The sequence below is a fragment of the Theropithecus gelada genome, chromosome 11, assembly GCF_003255815.1.
Source record: "Theropithecus gelada isolate Dixy chromosome 11, Tgel_1.0, whole genome shotgun sequence".
In the NCBI taxonomy this organism is placed as follows: domain Eukaryota; kingdom Metazoa; phylum Chordata; class Mammalia; order Primates; family Cercopithecidae; genus Theropithecus; species Theropithecus gelada.
In genome coordinates this window covers 69,085,906-69,103,715 of record NC_037679.1, presented here as the reverse complement: position 1 = coordinate 69,103,715, position 17,810 = coordinate 69,085,906, and the positions used below count along the sequence as shown (strand labels likewise).

General features: G+C 46.0%; 1 protein-coding gene across 1 annotated transcript; it reads left to right on the top strand.

Moving 5' to 3' along the window:
• Positions 1–499: 499 nt before the first annotated feature.
• On the top strand, positions 500–17,435 carry C11H12orf76 (chromosome 11 C12orf76 homolog; the record flags this gene model as incomplete). The annotated part of the gene is made up of 3 exons (XM_025401657.1): positions 500–669; positions 2,365–2,472; positions 16,138–17,435. Coding segments are annotated over 3 exons (387 nt in total), but the record flags the coding sequence as incomplete, so codon positions are not given.
• Between the last annotated feature and the right edge of the window lie 375 nt (positions 17,436–17,810).

The following is a 17,810-nucleotide window of genomic DNA, read 5'->3' as shown; positions in this document are numbered from 1 at the left end:
CATGAAATGGTTCAAGCATTTATGATTTGGGAAAATGAACTCAGAAAGAAAATGTGCACAACCTTTGACCCAGAAGTCCTACAGACTTAATGCCTTACGTGTGAGAAGAAGCTTGTGCAGGGATTCCTGGCAACTGAATGTGGGGTGGACACACAGTGAGCACAGTTGTTAGGAGCACAGCCTGAGTTCATTCTCCCTGAGATCAGGAACAGGACAAGGACGCCCGCTTTCACCGCTGCTGTTCAACATGGTACTGGAAGTTCTAGCCAGAGCAATTAGGCAAGAAAAGCAATAAAAGGCATCCAGATGGCAAAGAATGAAGTCAAACTATCTTTAGTCACAGATGGCACAATCCCATATATGGAGAATCCCGAAAAATTCACAAGAAAACTATTGGATAGAGCTTATTACTAATTCAGTAGAGTTGCAAGGAACAAGATCAACACACAAAAATTAATTTTGTGTGTGTGTGTGTGTGTGTGTTTTACACCATCAAGGAACATTTGAAAAGGAAATTGGAAAAATAATTCCATTTACCATAGCATTTAAGAGAGCTGAGGCTGTGGAGCCAGATGGCTGCATTCAGAGCTGGTGCTGCTGTTTACCATGTGGCCTTGGACAAGCTTCTTGCTTCATTCATGCCACAGTTTGTTCAGCTATTAGGTGGAGGTAATACTAGCACCTTCCTTATAGAGTTGGTTTTTGTTTTCGTTTTTTTGGTGGGGAAGAGTAAGGATTGCAAAAGTTAATATATGTCAGCAAAATAGACTTAGAAGAGTGGTTGGCACATGGTAAGGACTATATTAGGGTTACCAAAAATGTTTATAATTGGGAAAATAGAACAAAAGTTCCAGTTAAATATTTATCCCAGAGACTGGCTGGCAAATTATCACAATGTACCTCTCAGCTTGAGCCATATGGAACTGCCTGTATTCTATAGCTATGGCCTACAAAATGGGCAGTTCTTTCTTTCTTTCTTTCTTTTTTGGAGACAGAGTCTCACTCTGTTGCCCAGGCTAAAGTGCAGTGCAGTGGCGTGATCTCAGCTCACTGCACCCTCTGCCTTCTAGGTTCAAGTGATTATGCTGCCTCAGCCTCCCAAGTAACTGGGATTACAGGCATGCACCACCATGACTGGATAATTTTTGCATTTTTAGTAGAGATGGGGTTTCCGCCATGTTGGCCAGCCTGGTCTTGAACTCCTGGCCTCAAGTCATCTGCCTGCCTTGGCGTCCCAAAGTGCTGAGATTACAGGCGTGAGGCACCATGACCTGCCAAAATGGGCAGTTTCATATATTCAATCACTAGGATACTCTTTAGCCACTGAAAATGATTGTGTATCATAGATCTGTCTTTATCACAGATATATATTTACTGTCATAGAAAGAATTAATAATATATTATTGAGTAAAAAGAGCAAGTTACAAAACAGCCTGCAGCCTGGAGTGTGGCCACGTTTGTAACATCAGTATATCTATTTGTGTGTCTAGATGTGGACATAAAGAGATATCTAGAAGACACTCAAAAGTTTCAACAGTGATTGCCTGAGTGATTTGTGCTGGGATCTTATTTTTATTTATTTATTTATTTTTTTTTTTTGAGACAGAGTCTTGCTCTGTCACCCAGGCTGGAATTTGCAATGGCATGATCTTGGCTCACTGCAATCCCCGTCTCATGGGTTCAAATGATTCTCCCACCTCAACCTCCCGAGTAGCTGGGATTATAGGCACCCACCACTGCGCCTGGTTAATTTTTGTATTTTTAGTAAAGACAGGGTTTCGCCATGTTGGGCAGGCTGGCCTCAAACTCCTGACCTCAAGTGATCCACCTGCCTTGGTCTCCCAAAGTGCTGGGATTACAGGCATGAGTCACTGCGCCCAGCTGGGATCTTAATTTATACTTTTTCTTTTTAGCCCTTGATTTTTACCCTGTTAGACTGACTTTAGGAATCTAACCCCCAAAAGTGCAAAAGAATACATTAGTGTTGAAGCCACTAAGTTAGTGGTAATTTGTTACAGAAACTAATATAATTGGGTTTTAACTTGTCTTGGGGGTGCTAGCTCTCCCCCATTTTCTTCTCAGAGCATCTCTTGGGTCCTCAACCCTTGCTGAGCCCCCACTATGGCCTAGTGGACCAGGGATGGACTTGATTAGATTCTCCTCTTGGGATTTTAAATAAGAGAATCAGAGGCTGTGTGCTCAGCTTCTCTGTGCTGCACTGCAGGCACAATGCCTGGCGCCACTGTTCTTTAGGGGTCCATGAAGATGTCTGTTGGCCCTGGGTTAGTCATGAGCTAAGGGATATGAGGGCAGTTCACTTTGAAGGCTCAGCCCTTTGGTGTTACCTTTGCTCTGGAACCTCAGGAGCTGTAAGGGGCAGAAGAACTTTGCTGAAAGGCACATCCTCCCTGCAGAGCTTGAAGAACAATCTAACCATGCTGGCATGGGGCCCATCCCACCTGTGATGCCAGTGTAAGTGTGTGAAAGTCACTCATATTCGGCTGGGCGCTTTGGCTCATGCCTGTAATCCCAGCACTTTGGGAGGCTGAGATGGGCGGATCACGAGTTTGGGAGATCAAGACCATCCTGGCTAACACGGTGAAACCCCGTCTCTACTAAAAATACAAAAAATTAGCGCCTGTAGTCCCAGCTACTCGAGAGGCTGAAGCAGGAGAATGACGTGAACCTGGAGGTGGAGCTTGCAGTGACCTGAGATCGTGCCACTGCACTCCAGCCTGGGCAACACAGCAAGACTCTGTCTCAATAAAAAAAAAGAAAAAAGAAAGTCACTCATATTCAGAGCATGTGGATTGGGACTCTGAAGACCGACTTTATGGCGGACACCTTCATCTCCATTTGGTGAGTCCAGTGCAAGCAGCCTGAGAGTTCCATGGGCTCAACCTCACCCTCCATCCTTATTTCCCTGCCACTCCAGGGCTCCTCCTCATCCAGACTTGCCTGTGAGTGAGCCTTGATGGATGTATTAGTCTATTCTCATGCTGCTAATAAAGGCATATCCGAAACTAGGTCATTTATAAAGAAAAGAGGTTTAATGGACTCACAGTTCCACAGGGCTGGGGAGGCCTCACAATCTTGGTGAAAAGCGAAAGGCACGTCTTACATGGTGGCGGGCAATGAGCGAATGAGAGCCAAGCAAAAGGGGAAACCTCTTATAAAACTATCAGATCTCATAAGACTTAGTCACTATCTCCCACCGGGTCCCTCCTACAACATGTGGGAATTATGGGAGCTACAATTCAACATGAGATTTGGGTGGGGACACAGCCAAACCATATCAATGACTTCTCTCCCATTAGTTCTCTTCTACCTCCCAGACTCTTTCCAGCTTTCCTCTTCTTCTTCTTTTTAAGAGACTGGAGTCTTACTGTGTTGCCCTGGCTGGTCTTGAACTCCTGGGCTCAAGGGATCCTCCCACCTCCACCTAATAACTAGCTGCGACTATAGGCACGCACCACCACACCCCCGAAATTTACGCATCCTCCCCAACCCAGTAAAATCCTCAGCTTCTTCACACCCCTGTTTAGCTCTAGGCACCAGCAGCTTTGCCTTCTATAGAATGCATAAATTTATAGCCTCTTAGAACAAAAAGGTCGTGGGGATTAGGGAGGCTGAGAGTTCTCTCTTCATTCAAGGATTAAACCTACCACCTGGAGGGGTGATAGGCTTGCCTTAGTCACCAAGCAAGGTCAGGAGAGTATTTCTGGGATGGTCATTAGCACTTTCTTTCCAAAGGGAGGACAGTACAAACTCATTTTCATGATCACAGTATTCCCCTCCTACAGGTAAAGTGTGCAAACTGGCTTTCATTCCCTCTTTTTTTACTTTGATGCAGCACTGAAACTTTTTTTTTTTTTTTTTTGAGATGGAGTCTGGCTCTGTTGCCCAGGCTGGAGTGCAGTGGCGCAATCTCAGCTCACTGCAATCTCTACCTCTCAGATTCAAACTATTTTCCTGCCTCAGCCTCCCAAGTAGCTGGGATTACAGGTGCATACCACCACCCCGACTAATTTTTGTATTTTTAGTAGAGACAGGGTTTTACCATGTTGGCCAGGCTGGTCTTGAACTCCTGACCTCAAGTGATCAGCCCACCTCAGCCTCCTAAAGTGCTGAGATTACAGGAGTGAGCCACTGCGCCTGGCCTAAAAGATTTTAATTCTTAAAATTTACATGTTCATCATGACACAGAGACATGTTTTCTGTTTAGGAGAGGGCTGGATTCCATTAAGGCTGATGTGTCATATGTTGCACATTCTAGAATGAACATGAGAAATCAGAATTGAGCTTCCCAAATGGTGGGTCACAGTGACCTAGAGTTGTTCCAGGAGAACACTGCAACATCCAACATGAGAAAGTGTTTTATGTACCATGTATGTGTTGGGATGCTGGGCTGAAATGTATTATCAAGCATTATCGTATTTGTCTATGGAATTCTGAAACCACCTTTGCAAAATTGTGACTGAGACAATGAAAGAGATCTAACTTAACTGACTCCATCTTGCTTCTAACCTCCAAGCTGTCCTTGTTCATTCCTGGGCGTAGGCTGAACTAACTTTGGGAGAAAGTTAGTTTATAGTTTAAACAAAGATGGTAACAGCCCTTTCCCAAAGCAGACCTCCTTCTTGCCTGGGGACTAGATTGCCTTTGTAGGGCTAATATTAGCCACAAGATTAAAAATTATGGTTTAGGAGTCATGCAACTGGAGGCTACAAGATTCTGACCCTCCCTAAACTGCTCCTAAGATCAGTGCCTGAGATATTTTGCAGACCCTGCACTTGATGGATCAGCTCAATAAACTGACTCATCTGATCTTGTGGTCCCCTCCCAGGAACTGACTCAGCACAAGAAGAGAGCTTCGACTCCCTTTGATTTAATCTCTGACCAATCAGCACTCCTGGCACACTGGCTTACCCCAACCCACCAAGTTGTCCTTAAAAGTTCTGTTCCTGAATGCTAGGGGAGACTGATTTGAGTAATAATAAAACTCGGGTCTCCCGCACAGCTGGCTCTGCGTGAATTACTCTTCCTCTATGGTAATTCCCCTGTCTTGATGAATTGGCTCTGTCTAGGCAGCAGGCAAGGTGAACCCTTTGGGCAGTTACTATTCTATTTAATACCTCTCTCTCTGCCAGGCACGGTGGCTCACACCTGTCATCCCAACACTTCGGAGGCTGAGGTGGGTGGATCACCTGAAGTCAGGAGTTTGAGATCAGCCTGGCCAGCATGGTGAAACCCTGTCTCTACTAAAAATACAAAGTTAGTTGGGTGTGGCAGTGCATGCCTGTAATACCAGCTACTCCTGCTGAGGCAGGAGAATCGCTTGAACCCAGGAGGTGGAGGTTGCAGTGAGCAGAGATAGTGCCACTGCACTCCAGCCTGGGTGACAGGGAGACTCTGTCTCAAAAAAAAAAGCTTCCTCTCATATATGCTGATTAGGTCTCAAATTTGGATCTCCTACCTCTTACCCCAACATCTTTCTTGACAATCTTTCTTTTTAAATAAAGGCTATAGAAATATTAAAATGTATTGTGAATAATATAACACCCACATACCACCATCCAATTTAAGAAATAAAGCATTACTAATCCAGTTTTGCTCCCTGCAAACGCATCCTTCTTCTCATTCTCTTTCCTTTCCCTTTATAAACACCCTGCAGCCCGGCACAGTGGCTGCACCTGCAGTCCCACTGTGGGAGGCTGAGACTGGTGGATCTCTTGAGCCCAGGAGTTTGTGGCTGTAGTGTGTTATGATTGCACCTGTGAAATAGCCACTGCATTCCAGCCTCAGCAACATAGCAAGCCTCCATCTCTAAACGAAATCCTGAATTTGACATTTGTCATTCCCTTGTTTTTATATTTCTAAGCACATATATGTCTACATATGTAAAAAAAATACTTTTTTTTTTTTTTTGGAGACGGAGTCTCACTCTGTCGCCCGGGCTGGAGTACAGTGGCCGGATCTCAGCTCACTGCAAGCTCCGCCTCCCGGGTTTACGTCATTCTCCTGCCTCAGCCTCCCGAGTAGCTGGGACTACAGGCGCCCGCCACCTCGCCCGGCTAGTTTTTTGTATTTTTTTAGTAGAGACGGGGTTTCACTGTGGTAGCCAGGATGGTCTCGATCTCCTGGCCTCGTGATCCGCCCGTCTCGGCCTCCCAAAGTGCTGGGATTACAGGCTTGAGCCACCGCGCCCGGCAAAAAAATACTTAATTTTTACTTTTTTATTGGGGCGAAATTCATATAACACAAAATTAACCACTGTAAACACGAACAATTCAGTGGCATTTCAGAGAGGTGTGCAACCACTACCTCTATCTAGTTCCAGATCATTTTCATCACCCCAAAAGGACACCCCATGCCCATTAGTAGTCACTCACCATTTCTCCCTCCCTGTATCCCCTGCAACCACAAATCTACTGTCTGTCTCTATGGATTTACCTATTCTGGGTATTTCACATAAATGGAGTCATACAATATGTGTGGCCTATTGTGACTAGCCTCTTTGAGGTAGCAGACATAATGTTTTCAAGGTTCATCGATGTTATAGCAGTATGAGTATTCTGTTCCTTTTTTATGGCTGAATAATATCTCATCTTATTGAATGGATAGACCACATTTTGCCTATGCATTCATCCATAGATGAACATTTGGGTTATGTGAATAGTGCTGCTATGCACATTCATGTATAGGTAGTTGTGAGTACATGATGTTGCTTTGGATTTCTCTAAACTTTATATCACACTGCAGCTTGCTTTGCTTGTTCAATGTTAGGTTATTTCCATGTTGATATGCACAGCTCTAGTTAATTCATTTTCACTGCTCCAAAGCATCCCATTTTAAAAATTATTTTATTACTTTTTTGAGATAGGGTCTTGCTCTATTGCTCAGGCTGGAGTGCAGGGGTGCAATCACAGCCTACCATAGCCTTGACCTCTGGGGCCCAAGCAATCCTCCCACCTTGGCCTCCATCTCTACAGGCATGTGCTACCACACCCAGCTAATTTTTGTATTTTTAGTCAAGACAGGGTTTCTTCCTGTTGTTCAGGCTGGTCTCGAACTCCTGGGCTTGAGCAACTCTCTTGCTTCAGCCTCCCAATGTGCTGAGATTACAGGCATGAGCCACTGCGCCTGGTCCAAAGCATCCCATTGTATGAATCCAACAATTTATCCATTTATTTGTTTGAGAACATTTAGGTTATTTCTTGCTTTCCCTCTTACAAGCAATGCTGCAGAAGCATTCTTGTCCGTAACTCCGGCACATGGACAAGAGTTTCTCTAGGGCACATAGGTAAGAGTTTCATTGCTGGGTCATGGGGAATGCTCTTCTTCAAATGTACTTGCTATTGTCAAATATGAGCTGTCTTTCAGGAGCCTCCCAGTGGTCCTCAGCCCTGGCTATGCATTAGAATCAGCTGGGAACTTTTTTTTTTTTTTTCCCCCAAGATAGGGTCTTGCTCTGTGACCCAGGTTGGAGTGCAGTAGTGCAATCTCGGCTCACTGCAAACTTCGCCTCCCAGGTTCAAGCAATTCTCCTGCCTCAGCCTCCCGAGTAGCTGGGATTACAGGCGCACACCACCACACCTGGCCAATTTTTGTATTTTTAGTAGAGATGGGGTTTCACTATGTTGGTCAGGCTGCTCTCAAACTTCTGGCCTTGAGTGATCCACCCACGTTGGCCTCCCAAGGTGCTGGGATTACTGGCGTGAGCCATTGTGCCCAGTCTCACCTGGGAACTTTTTTTTTTTTTTTTTTTTGAGACGTAATCTAGCTCTGTAACCAGGCTGGAGTGCAGTGGCACGATAGTGGCTTACTGCAACCCCCACCTCCTGGCTTCAAGCGATTCTCCTGCCTCAGCCTCCTGTGTAGCTGGCATGCACCACCATGCCCCGCTAATTTTTATATTTTTAGTAGAGACGGGGTTTCACCATGTTGGCTAGGATGATCTCGACCTCCTGACCTTGTGATCCGCCCACCTCGGCCTCCCAAAGTGCTGGGATTACAAGGCATGAGCCACTGAGCCCAGTCATGAACTTTTAAAATATATATAGGTATCTGGATAACTCCCCAGACTCACGAAATCATAGTCTCCAGGGATGGGACTGCGGAGCTGCAATTTTGAAAGCTCCCTGGGTAGTTACACAGCCAATGTGGAGAACAGCTGGAGCTGAGTCTTGGCCCACTGTCTCAGCTTCCCAAGGTCAGCTCATAGAGGGAAGCCATCATCTTAGACTTGCTAATATCAATCAGCAGCAGGGCAGAGAGAAGGGACTAAATAAATAAACTCTGAATGAGTAAACAAAGCATTTAAAACAAACCCTTTAAGCTGGACGTGATGGCGCATGCATGCAATCAATCACAGTAACTATCTCCTACAATTGTGAGGATTAAAGGAGATGATGCATGTAGAACACTTGGCACGTATTAAGTTCCCAATAAAGAGTGGCTCCTGCAGCCTGGTGTGGTGGCTCACACTTGTAACCACAACATTTTGGGAGACTGAGGTGGAGAATCGCTTGAGGCCAGGAGTTCGAGACCAGCCTGGGCAACATAAAGAGACCCCCCCCCCCCGGGTTCTACAAAAAATAATATAAATTAGCTGGGCATGGTGATACACACCTGTAGTTCCAGCTACTCAGGAGGCTGAGGTGGGAGGATCAACTTGAGCTCAGGAGTTAGAGGCTGTAGTGAGCTATGATTGCACCACTGCACTCCAGCCTGGGCAACAGAGCAAGGCCCTTTCTCTAGAATAAAAAAGGGAGAGAGAGAGTAGCTGCCATTTTCAATGTTATTGATAAAGCAAGTGGGTGTTTCTGAAAATGCACCAGACACAGCCTTAGACTGGAACGTGCTGATGTGTTACTGAGCCTCCAGACGAAGCTGGTGAACCCACTGGAGTGGGATTTTATGACTGGAGAAACTGTCCTATCTATGAGGGTTCATTTTAGGCAATGTTAAAGAATGGAATTGGGGGCCGGGTGTGGTGGCTCACGCCTGTAATCCCAACACTTTGGAAGGCCAAGGCAGGCAGATCACGAGGTCAGGAGTTCGAGACCAGCGTGGCCAACATGGTGAAACTCTGTCTCTACTAAAAATACAAAAATTAGCCGGGCGTGGTGGTGTGTGCGTGTAATCCCAGCTACTCAGAAGGCTGAGGCAGGAGAATCAGTTAAACCTGTGAGGCGGAGCATGCAGTGAGCCGAGATCGCACCACTGTACTCCAGCCTGGGTGACAAAGCAAGACTCCATCTCAAAAAAAAAAAAAAAGAGATTGGGGGCAATAGCTTACCTATAGCAAATGTTCAGTATGTGCCAGATATTGGGCAAAGGAGTTTGCAGACATGTATTATTTTATCCTTACAATTCATGAGGTAGGTATGACTATGCTTTCCATTGTGCAGAGAGGGAAAATGAGTCACACGGAAGCAAGTCATGCAGCAGAGCTAGGATTGGAACAGAAGTGGCCTGCAGAGCCTGCCTCCCAGCCCACTGTGCTATGCCTCCCATTGATGCTTTCCTGTGTCTGCCATTTAGCTTTGCCCTGGTGAGTGACAAGCTGTACCAGTGGAAAGAGCCTGCCATCAGTTCTGTGCACAGCAAGGTGAAAAGGATAGCAGAGGTGAAAGAGGAGATCATGGAGAACGGAGTGAAGAAGTTGGTGCACAGTGTCTTTAACATGACAGATTACACCTTCCCTTTGCAGGCGAGCACCTGGTAGTGTTACAGGACCCCAACACCCAAAGTTAGCCATTGGGTCAGGTTTTTGCACTATAGTTCCTTCTGTGGTTGCCAGAAATACGTTACAGGAAAAGGGTCCCGATCCAGACCCCAAGAGAGGGTTCTTGGATCTAATGCAAGAATGAATTTAGGGCAAGTCCGCAGTGCAAAGTGAAAGCAAGTTTATTAAGAAAGTAAAGGAATAAAAGAATGGCTACTCCATAGACAGAGCAGCCCTGAGGGCTGTTGGTTGGACATTTTTATGGTTATTTCTTGATGATATGCTAAACAAGGGGTGGATTATTCGTGCCTCCCCCTTTTAGACCATATAGTGTAACTTCCTGATGTTGCCATGACATTTGTAAACTGTCATGGCACTGATGGGAGTGTAGCAGTGAAGAGGACCAGAGGTCACTCTTGTCACCATTTTGGTTTCGGTGGGTTATAGCCAGCTCCTTTACTGCAACCTGTTTTATCAGCAAGGTCTTTATGACCTGTATTTTGTGCTGACGTCCTATGTCATCATGTGACTTAGAATGCCTTAACCATCTGGGAATTCAGGCCAATAGGTTTCAGCCTCATTTTACCCAGCTCCTATTTAAGATAGAGTTGCTCTGGTTCACACGCCTCTGACATTTGTATTACACATCCATTGTGAGGTAGATGATACTAATCCCACTACAAATCAAGCCTTCAGGAGGTGAGGCAATGTGTGAGGTGGTAAAGCCTCCAGATTCAAAACTATGCTTGGGTCAAATTCCAGCTCTGCCACTTTGTGTGTGCAGTGTTGGGCCAAACACTTAGCACAGTTCCCTCATATATTCAGCTGTTACTGAATATAATATGCTACTCTTCTAGTCTCTGGGAAGGAGCAGAGAGCAAGAACAAAATCGCTGTGCTCATGGACTTCACATGCTACGGCGGAGCAGGTCCTCAGAAAATCATCAAATGCACATCAAATGTATAAGGTAAATGGTGATGAGTCTAAAGTGAATGGGGGGAATGGAAGAGAACGAAGGTAGGGAGAATGTACATTAAGGGAAAAGGAGGGTTGCAATTTTAGAAAAGGATGTCTGGGCAAGGGCTCCCTGAGAAGGTGGCATTTGTACAACAGAAACACAGTATCTATTTTCCGGGCCTGTAATGAAGGTCTAATAAGAAAATGCATGGATTCGTAAAAAATTTTCAATAGGCCCCAAATGGACCTACAAGACCTCTACCCCAATGGATAAGGGAACGCTAACCATAGCAGAACGGTAATCGCGGCAGAACGTTGGCACAGACGGAAAGTTGATCGGTACGGAAAGTTTGTCCGAGGGAAACATTACTTATTGAGGAACGTTAATCCGGAACAAATCTTGGGCAGAAGCGGAACTTAGACCAGGACGCACAGTTACCATGGCAATGAGGCGCGCCCGAAGGGCGGTGGCAGCGACGCAGAGAGACCTGGGAGGAGACAGAGGCAGGGCTTGCGACGGAAGTGGCCTCTCTGCTTCTGCAGGGCTGGGGAAGATGCGTCCGGCGTTACCGTGGCTGTGCTTTGGCCTCTGCAGCCTCCTGGTCGGGGATGCAGAGGCCCCGAGCCCCGTGGATCCGCTGGAGCGGAGCCGGCCGTACGCGGTGCTGCGCGGGCAGAACCTGGGTGAGCGGTCCTGGAGCTGGCGGGCGGCGGGTAGCGCCCGAGCTTTCACCGCTCCGGGTGCTGGAGCCGGGCTTACGGAGCGGACAGGGGATAGAGTGGGGAGATGGGCGAGGGCGTGGGGTGCAGGTGAGGCCTCTCAGGGGGCCCCGAGACTCCCTCTCCAAAAGCCTGGGGCAGAAGGCCTGAGCTTTACCTCTCAGCAAGTGCTCAGTATGTGCCAGAACTTTCGCCTCCCAGGTTCAAGCAATTCTCCTGCCTCAGCCTGCCGAGTAACTGGGATTATAAGCGCACCCCACTACACTTGGCTAATTTTTGTATTTTTAGTAGAGATGGGGTTTCACTGTGTTGGCCAGGCTGATCTCGAACTCCTGGCCTCGAGTGATCCACCCACCTCGTGTGGATGGATCTCAGTCTGGGTCCTGAGTCTCAGTCTGGGTCCCCTCCTCGCTGGCTGTGTGGGCTCAGGCTCACAACAAGGCACATCATTTACCTCACCCCTCTTCTTTCCCAGAGGAGCCAGTATTTATTGCAAAAATGGTAACAGTTTTTGAGCATTTCCTACATCCCATGTCTTGTGCTACACACTTTGTATACGCGAATTCATTTGAGCCTCACAGTAACTTAATGAGAAATGTACGGTTTACAGCCCTATTTTTTTTTTTCTTTTACCATAGGGTATCCTCTGTCACCCAGGCTGGAGTGCAGTGGTGCTAGACTAGAAATTATAAAAACTACTCCTTTGCCATAGATAGTTTGAGAAATGCTGTCCTAGACAGTTCTGTACAGTAGGTATTTTTTTTTTTTTTGAGACGGAGTTTCACTCTTGTTGCCCAGGCTGGAGTGCAGTGGCACGGTCTTGGCTCACTGCAACCTCCGCCTCCCGGGTTCAAGCAATTCTCGTGCCTCTGTCTCTCCAGTAGCTGGGACCACAGGTGTGAGCCACCACGCCCAGGTAATTTTTGTATTTTTAATAGAGATGGGGTTTCACTATGTTGGCCAGGATGGTCTTGATCTCGTGACCTCATGAATTGCCCACTTCGGCCTCCCAAAGTGCTGGGATTACAGGCGTGAGCCACCACGCCAGGCCTAAAACATTCTTTTAAGGTTCTGCCTGGGGCTGCCATTCAGGCATCTGTCACTGCATGCAAAGTGCAGGGAGAAGTGAAAAGATGGCGAGTGGGAGAATTGATCAGGACCCAAATGCATGGCCACTGTGTACCTAACAACTCATGGTTTTAAGCTCCTTTTTAAATTTTACTTTTATTATTATTTTTTTTGATGTGGAGTCTCACTCTGTCGCTCAATCTAGAGTGCAGTGGCGTGATCTTGGCTCATTGCAACCTCCACCTCCTAGGTTCAAGTGATTTCTTGCCTCAGTCTCCCAAGTAGCTGGGATTATAGGCACCCACCACCGTGCCTGGCTAATGTTTGTAATTTTAGTACAGACAGGGTTTCTCCATGTTGGCCAGGCTTGTCTCGAAGTCTTGATCTCAAGTGATCTGCCCATCTCAGCCTCCAAAAGTGCTGGAATTACAGGTGTGAGCTACTGCGCCTGGCATTTTTTATTTTTTAAAGGTAGATTTTCCATCCCCCAATTCCAATCTTCTGCATTCCTGCTTTGGGAGTTTAAATTTTTTTTTTTTTTTTTTTTTTTTTTTTTTTGAGGTAGAGTCTTGCTCTGTCGCCAGGCTTGAGTGCAAGGGCGCGATCTTGGCTCACTGCAACCCCTGACTCCCTGGTTCGGGTGATTCTCCTGCCTCAGCCTCCCGAGTAGCTGGGATTACAGGTGCCCGCCACAATGCCCAGCTAATTTTTGTATATTTAGTAGAGACGGGGTTTCACCGTGTTAGCCAGAGTGGTCTTGATCTCCTGATCTCGTGATCCGCCCGCCTTGGCCTCTCAAAGTGCTGGGATTACAGGCTTGAGCTGCCGCAAATGGCTGGGAGTTTTAAATATTTTTTAGAGTGCTTCCAAAATGCGAGATGCAAGAAAATGGTTTATTTAAATAGAATAAGACAACTTTAAGTCCAATTGTAGTCCAAACCATAGAAACTCAGAATTCAGGACTTTTGGAAATTAGAGCAGGTATTCAGTTAACAAGGGCTATTTTAAGATGTGACATTTAGTTCACGTAGGTTGTAGATTTTGTTTGACAAAGATCTTAAAATTACTTCTGGCCTTTGAAGTTATGACATACTGTCTTTGACACCTTCTCCTTCCTTCTTCCCCCTCACTCACCAAAAAAAGATGAGTTTTCTTTTCTTTTTTTTTTTTTTGAGACTGAGTTTTGCTCTTGTTGCCCAGGCTGGAGTGCAGTGGCTTGATCTCGGCTCACTGCAACCTTCGCCTCCTGGGTTCAAGAAATTCTCCTGCCTCACCCTCCCAAGTAGCTGGGATTACAGACATGTGCCACCATGCTAGGCTAATTTTGTATTTTTAGTAGAGACAGGGTTTCTTCAGTTCTCCATGTTGGTCAGGCTGGTCTCGAACTCCCGACCTCAGGTGATCTGCTTGCCTTGGTCTCCCAAAGTGCTGGAATTGCAGGCCTGAGCCACCGCACCTGGCCTGATTTTTCTGTATAGTCGGTTTTAAAATAATAACTGTTTTAAGCGTGGAGGGTATGTTGGGGGGGGTGTCACAGATACTACAGAGTTACTGATTTGAGTAAAACTATGATCAAATCTTGGTTTTTTTGTTTTTTGTTTTTTGTTTTTTTTTTTTTGATGGAGTCTCGCTCTGTCGCCCAGGCTGGAGTGCAATGGTGCAATCTGGGCTCGCTGCAACCTCTGCCTCCAGGATTCAAGCGATTCTCCTGCCTCTGCCTCCTGAGTAGCTGGGATTACAGGTGCCCGCCGCCACGTCCAGCTAATTTTTGTATTTTTAGTAGAGACGGGGTTTCACCATGTTGGCCAGGCTGGTCTCAATCTCCTGTCCTCGTGATCTGCCTGCCTTGGCCTCCCAAAGTACTGGGATTACAGGCATGAGCCACCTCGCCTGACTAAATCTTAGTTTTTCAAAGGAACAGTAATGAGACTGAAAAACAACTATGGTTAGGCCCCAGCTGAAACCTGGGATGGGCCCACATCGCTACAGACACACGTCAGTGTACATTTGCTGGTTTTGAATGCTTCCCAAGATCACTGAGATAGTCACAGAAACAAGATTGCATATCACTGCTGCTATTGAATAAACCTCTGAATGGTTGCTGGTTATGCTAGTTTATTTTTTTCTTTCTTTTTTTCTTTTTTGTTATGAAGTAGTTTAAAGCCCAGGTCCTTATCCTGTACCTCCAGGGCTCAACTTGAGTAATCAGTTGTAGTTCCCGTTTCTCACCTGAGCACCTTGAAAATTTCAGTTGTGAAATTTAGTCTTAAAAACAACAGTTCTTTTCTTTTCTTTTTTTTTTTGAGACGGAGTCTCCCTCTATTGCCCATGCTGGAATGCAGTGGCATAGTCTTGGCTCACTGCAACCTCTGCCTCCTGGATTCAAGCGATTCTCCTGCCTCGGTCTCTTGAGTAGCTGGGATTGCAGGCGCACGCCACCATGCCCAGCTAATTTTTTTGTATTTTTAGTAGAGACAGGGTTTCACCATATTGGCCAGGCTGGTCTCCAACTCCTGACCTCGTGATCCGCCTGCCTCGGCCTCCCAAAGTGCTGGGATTACAGGCATGAGCCCCCGTACCCGGCCAAACATAACAGATTTGTGGGTTAGTTGCCTCTTTGCTCATAAGGCCCTGTTGAGACTCATCTTGAGACTGAAATACTTCATTAAGTCTCCAGATTTTTATTAATGGCTTTAAAGGTATAGTTGGGCATCCTGCTCTCTTGCCCCACTATAATCGGACAATTCTCCACACAAAAGCCAGAGGAATCTTTTTTTCCCAACTAAATCAGATGATGTCATTCCTTTGCCTACAACCCCCCAGTGGCTTCTCTTTAAACTTAAAATCCATGTTTCCTTCATGGTCTCCAAGGCCCTGTACAGACCGGCCCCAGCCTTCCTCTCTGGCCTGATTTCCTGCCTCTCTTCCTGCGCTCTTTGCCTGGTTGCTTCCCTTCTGTTCACTGAGTGTGTTGAGCTTATACTGGCCTCAAGGCCCTTCCCTAGCTGATCCCTGGGACTGCAGCAAGCTCCCTGCAGAGCCTCACTTGTAAGGTCCCAGCTTTTTTTGGTTTTTTTTTTGAGATGGAGTCTCACTCTGTCTCCCAGTGGCGCAATCTCGGCTCACTATAACCTCCGCGTCCTGGGTTCAAGCGATTCTCCTGCCTCAGCCTCCTGAGTAGCTGGGACTATAGACACCTGCCACCATGCCTGGCCAATTTTTGTATTTTCAGTAGAGATGGGGTTTCACCATATTGGCCAGGCTGGTCTCGAACTCCTGACCTCAAGTGATCCACCCACCTAGGCCTCCCAAAGTGCTGAGATTACAGACATGAGTCACCACACTTGGCCTGTCTCAGCTTGTGAGTCTCCTCCTCGGATGCTTCCTGACTGTCCTACCTCCTGCTGCCCACCCCGTCTCCATCCCTAGCCCATTACTGTTTTTTTCATGGTATATCAAGATATGTGAAATGCTCTCACCTGTTTGTTTCTCCCTCCCACTATACATAGAGACAACTGGAGAGAGGATCTGTTTACAGCTGTTTGCACAGCACCTGACATAGTGCCTGGCAGCAAGTGGCATTTGATAAATCATTGGCAGTGAGTGGATGAATTGCCTAACCTGGAGCTGCCATTAGGAAGTAACCTGTTTTCCCTTTGCAGTGTTGATGGGAACCATTTTCAGCATCCTGCTGGTGACTGTCATCCTTATGGCATTTTGTGTCTACAAGCCCATTCGGCGTCGGTGACAGCCAGACAAGTTCTTCAATGAGTATTTGGGAATAGGATAAGTTGTGTTGCACACGGGTCAGTGGAGAAGTTGGAATCAAAACTTTCCTACTTGGAAATGACCTTTGGTCTGGACAGTTGGTAAACGCTAAATGAATTAGAAGAAAACATCTACTAGAAATTATTTTTTCCTAACACTGTAGTGCAAATAATTGGCCCCTGAATCTGCTTCTCAGTGTTTCTGACTGTACTTGTTAAAAGTAAGACCTGAAAGCTCCAAAGGTCAGTGTAAAGATGGAGTGTTCATGAGAAAGAAAACATTCACCTTGTGAGTGCCTGTAAGAACCACACTGGAAAGAACTCATCATTAATGCTTGAAAATGTTAATAGAGGGAGACTTACCATGTAGACATTCCCTATTTAAGAACCATTTGGTTACAGTGGGTTAAGAATCACAGATTTTTTTTTTTTTTTTTTTTTTTTAATCTCACCTGAGTTGGCCTAGAATGCGCTGGTTGCAAAGTGGTGTCAGCTGTGGGGAACTTGGGCCCTCATTCCTTACCTGCATCCGGCCCTGCACTCAGGTGCTCCCCCTGAAGTCAGGGTCACATCAGGTAGACCTGTTACTACATGCACCTTTGGCCTGGAAGGCTCTGGGGTTGGACTGGAAATGTTACTAGGTTGGCCTCTCACAAAAAAGGACCCCATCCTGCTTAAACACATTCATCTCCGTTGCCCTGCATTTGAGTCTGTATAGCCCATGGTCTGAAACTTGAGGTAGCTTTCCAGATTTGGAATGTAAAAGGCTCAGCAGGCGCTCTATTCATCCCTGGGTGGGGAGGGCCCAGCCAGAAGTGCATGTCCACTGTGCCCGCCAGTGTGTGTTTACACAAATTTCATCTCCGCTTTGAAAATGCTGCTATTAGTTTGCACTGTTGGTGAACTGGATTTTTTCCTCCTATTGAAATAATACTTTCATACTTATAAAGCGGTCGTCAATATTTATTTCAAGGTGCTAGATTTAATTTTGTTATTAAATTGAAATGCTTATCTTGTGTTCAAGCACAGCACTGATTTTAACAACCTGCATTTAATGTGAAATAACTGAAGCAGGATACTGTAACTGTTTAACTTAGGGATTTTGTTTGTAATCTTGTAACATTGAGCCATTGAAATGTTCACTGTTGTGTGCTTTTGAGCAAAATGTCAATTAAAATTAAAGTAAAATCCTATATATTGTTTTACTCCACCAATTATTTCCCAAGTGTTTGAAATGTGGGTATGTTTGAATTTGATCTAATCACTTAAAGAAGCTCTGTGAAGTGAAATTTTTTTTTTTTTTTTTTTTTCCCCGAGATGGAGTTTGGTTCCTATTGCCCAGGCTGGAGTGCAATGGTGTGGTCTCAGCTCACTGCCACCTTCACCTCCCGGGTTCAAGCGATTTTCCTGCCTCAGCCTCCGGAGTAGCTGGCATTATGGGCATGAGCCACCATGCCCGGCTTTTTTGTATTTTAGTAGACATCTGGTTTCACCATGTTGGCCAGGCTGGTCTCAAACTCCTGACCTCAGGTGATCCACCCGCCTTGGCCTCCCAAAGTGCTGGGATT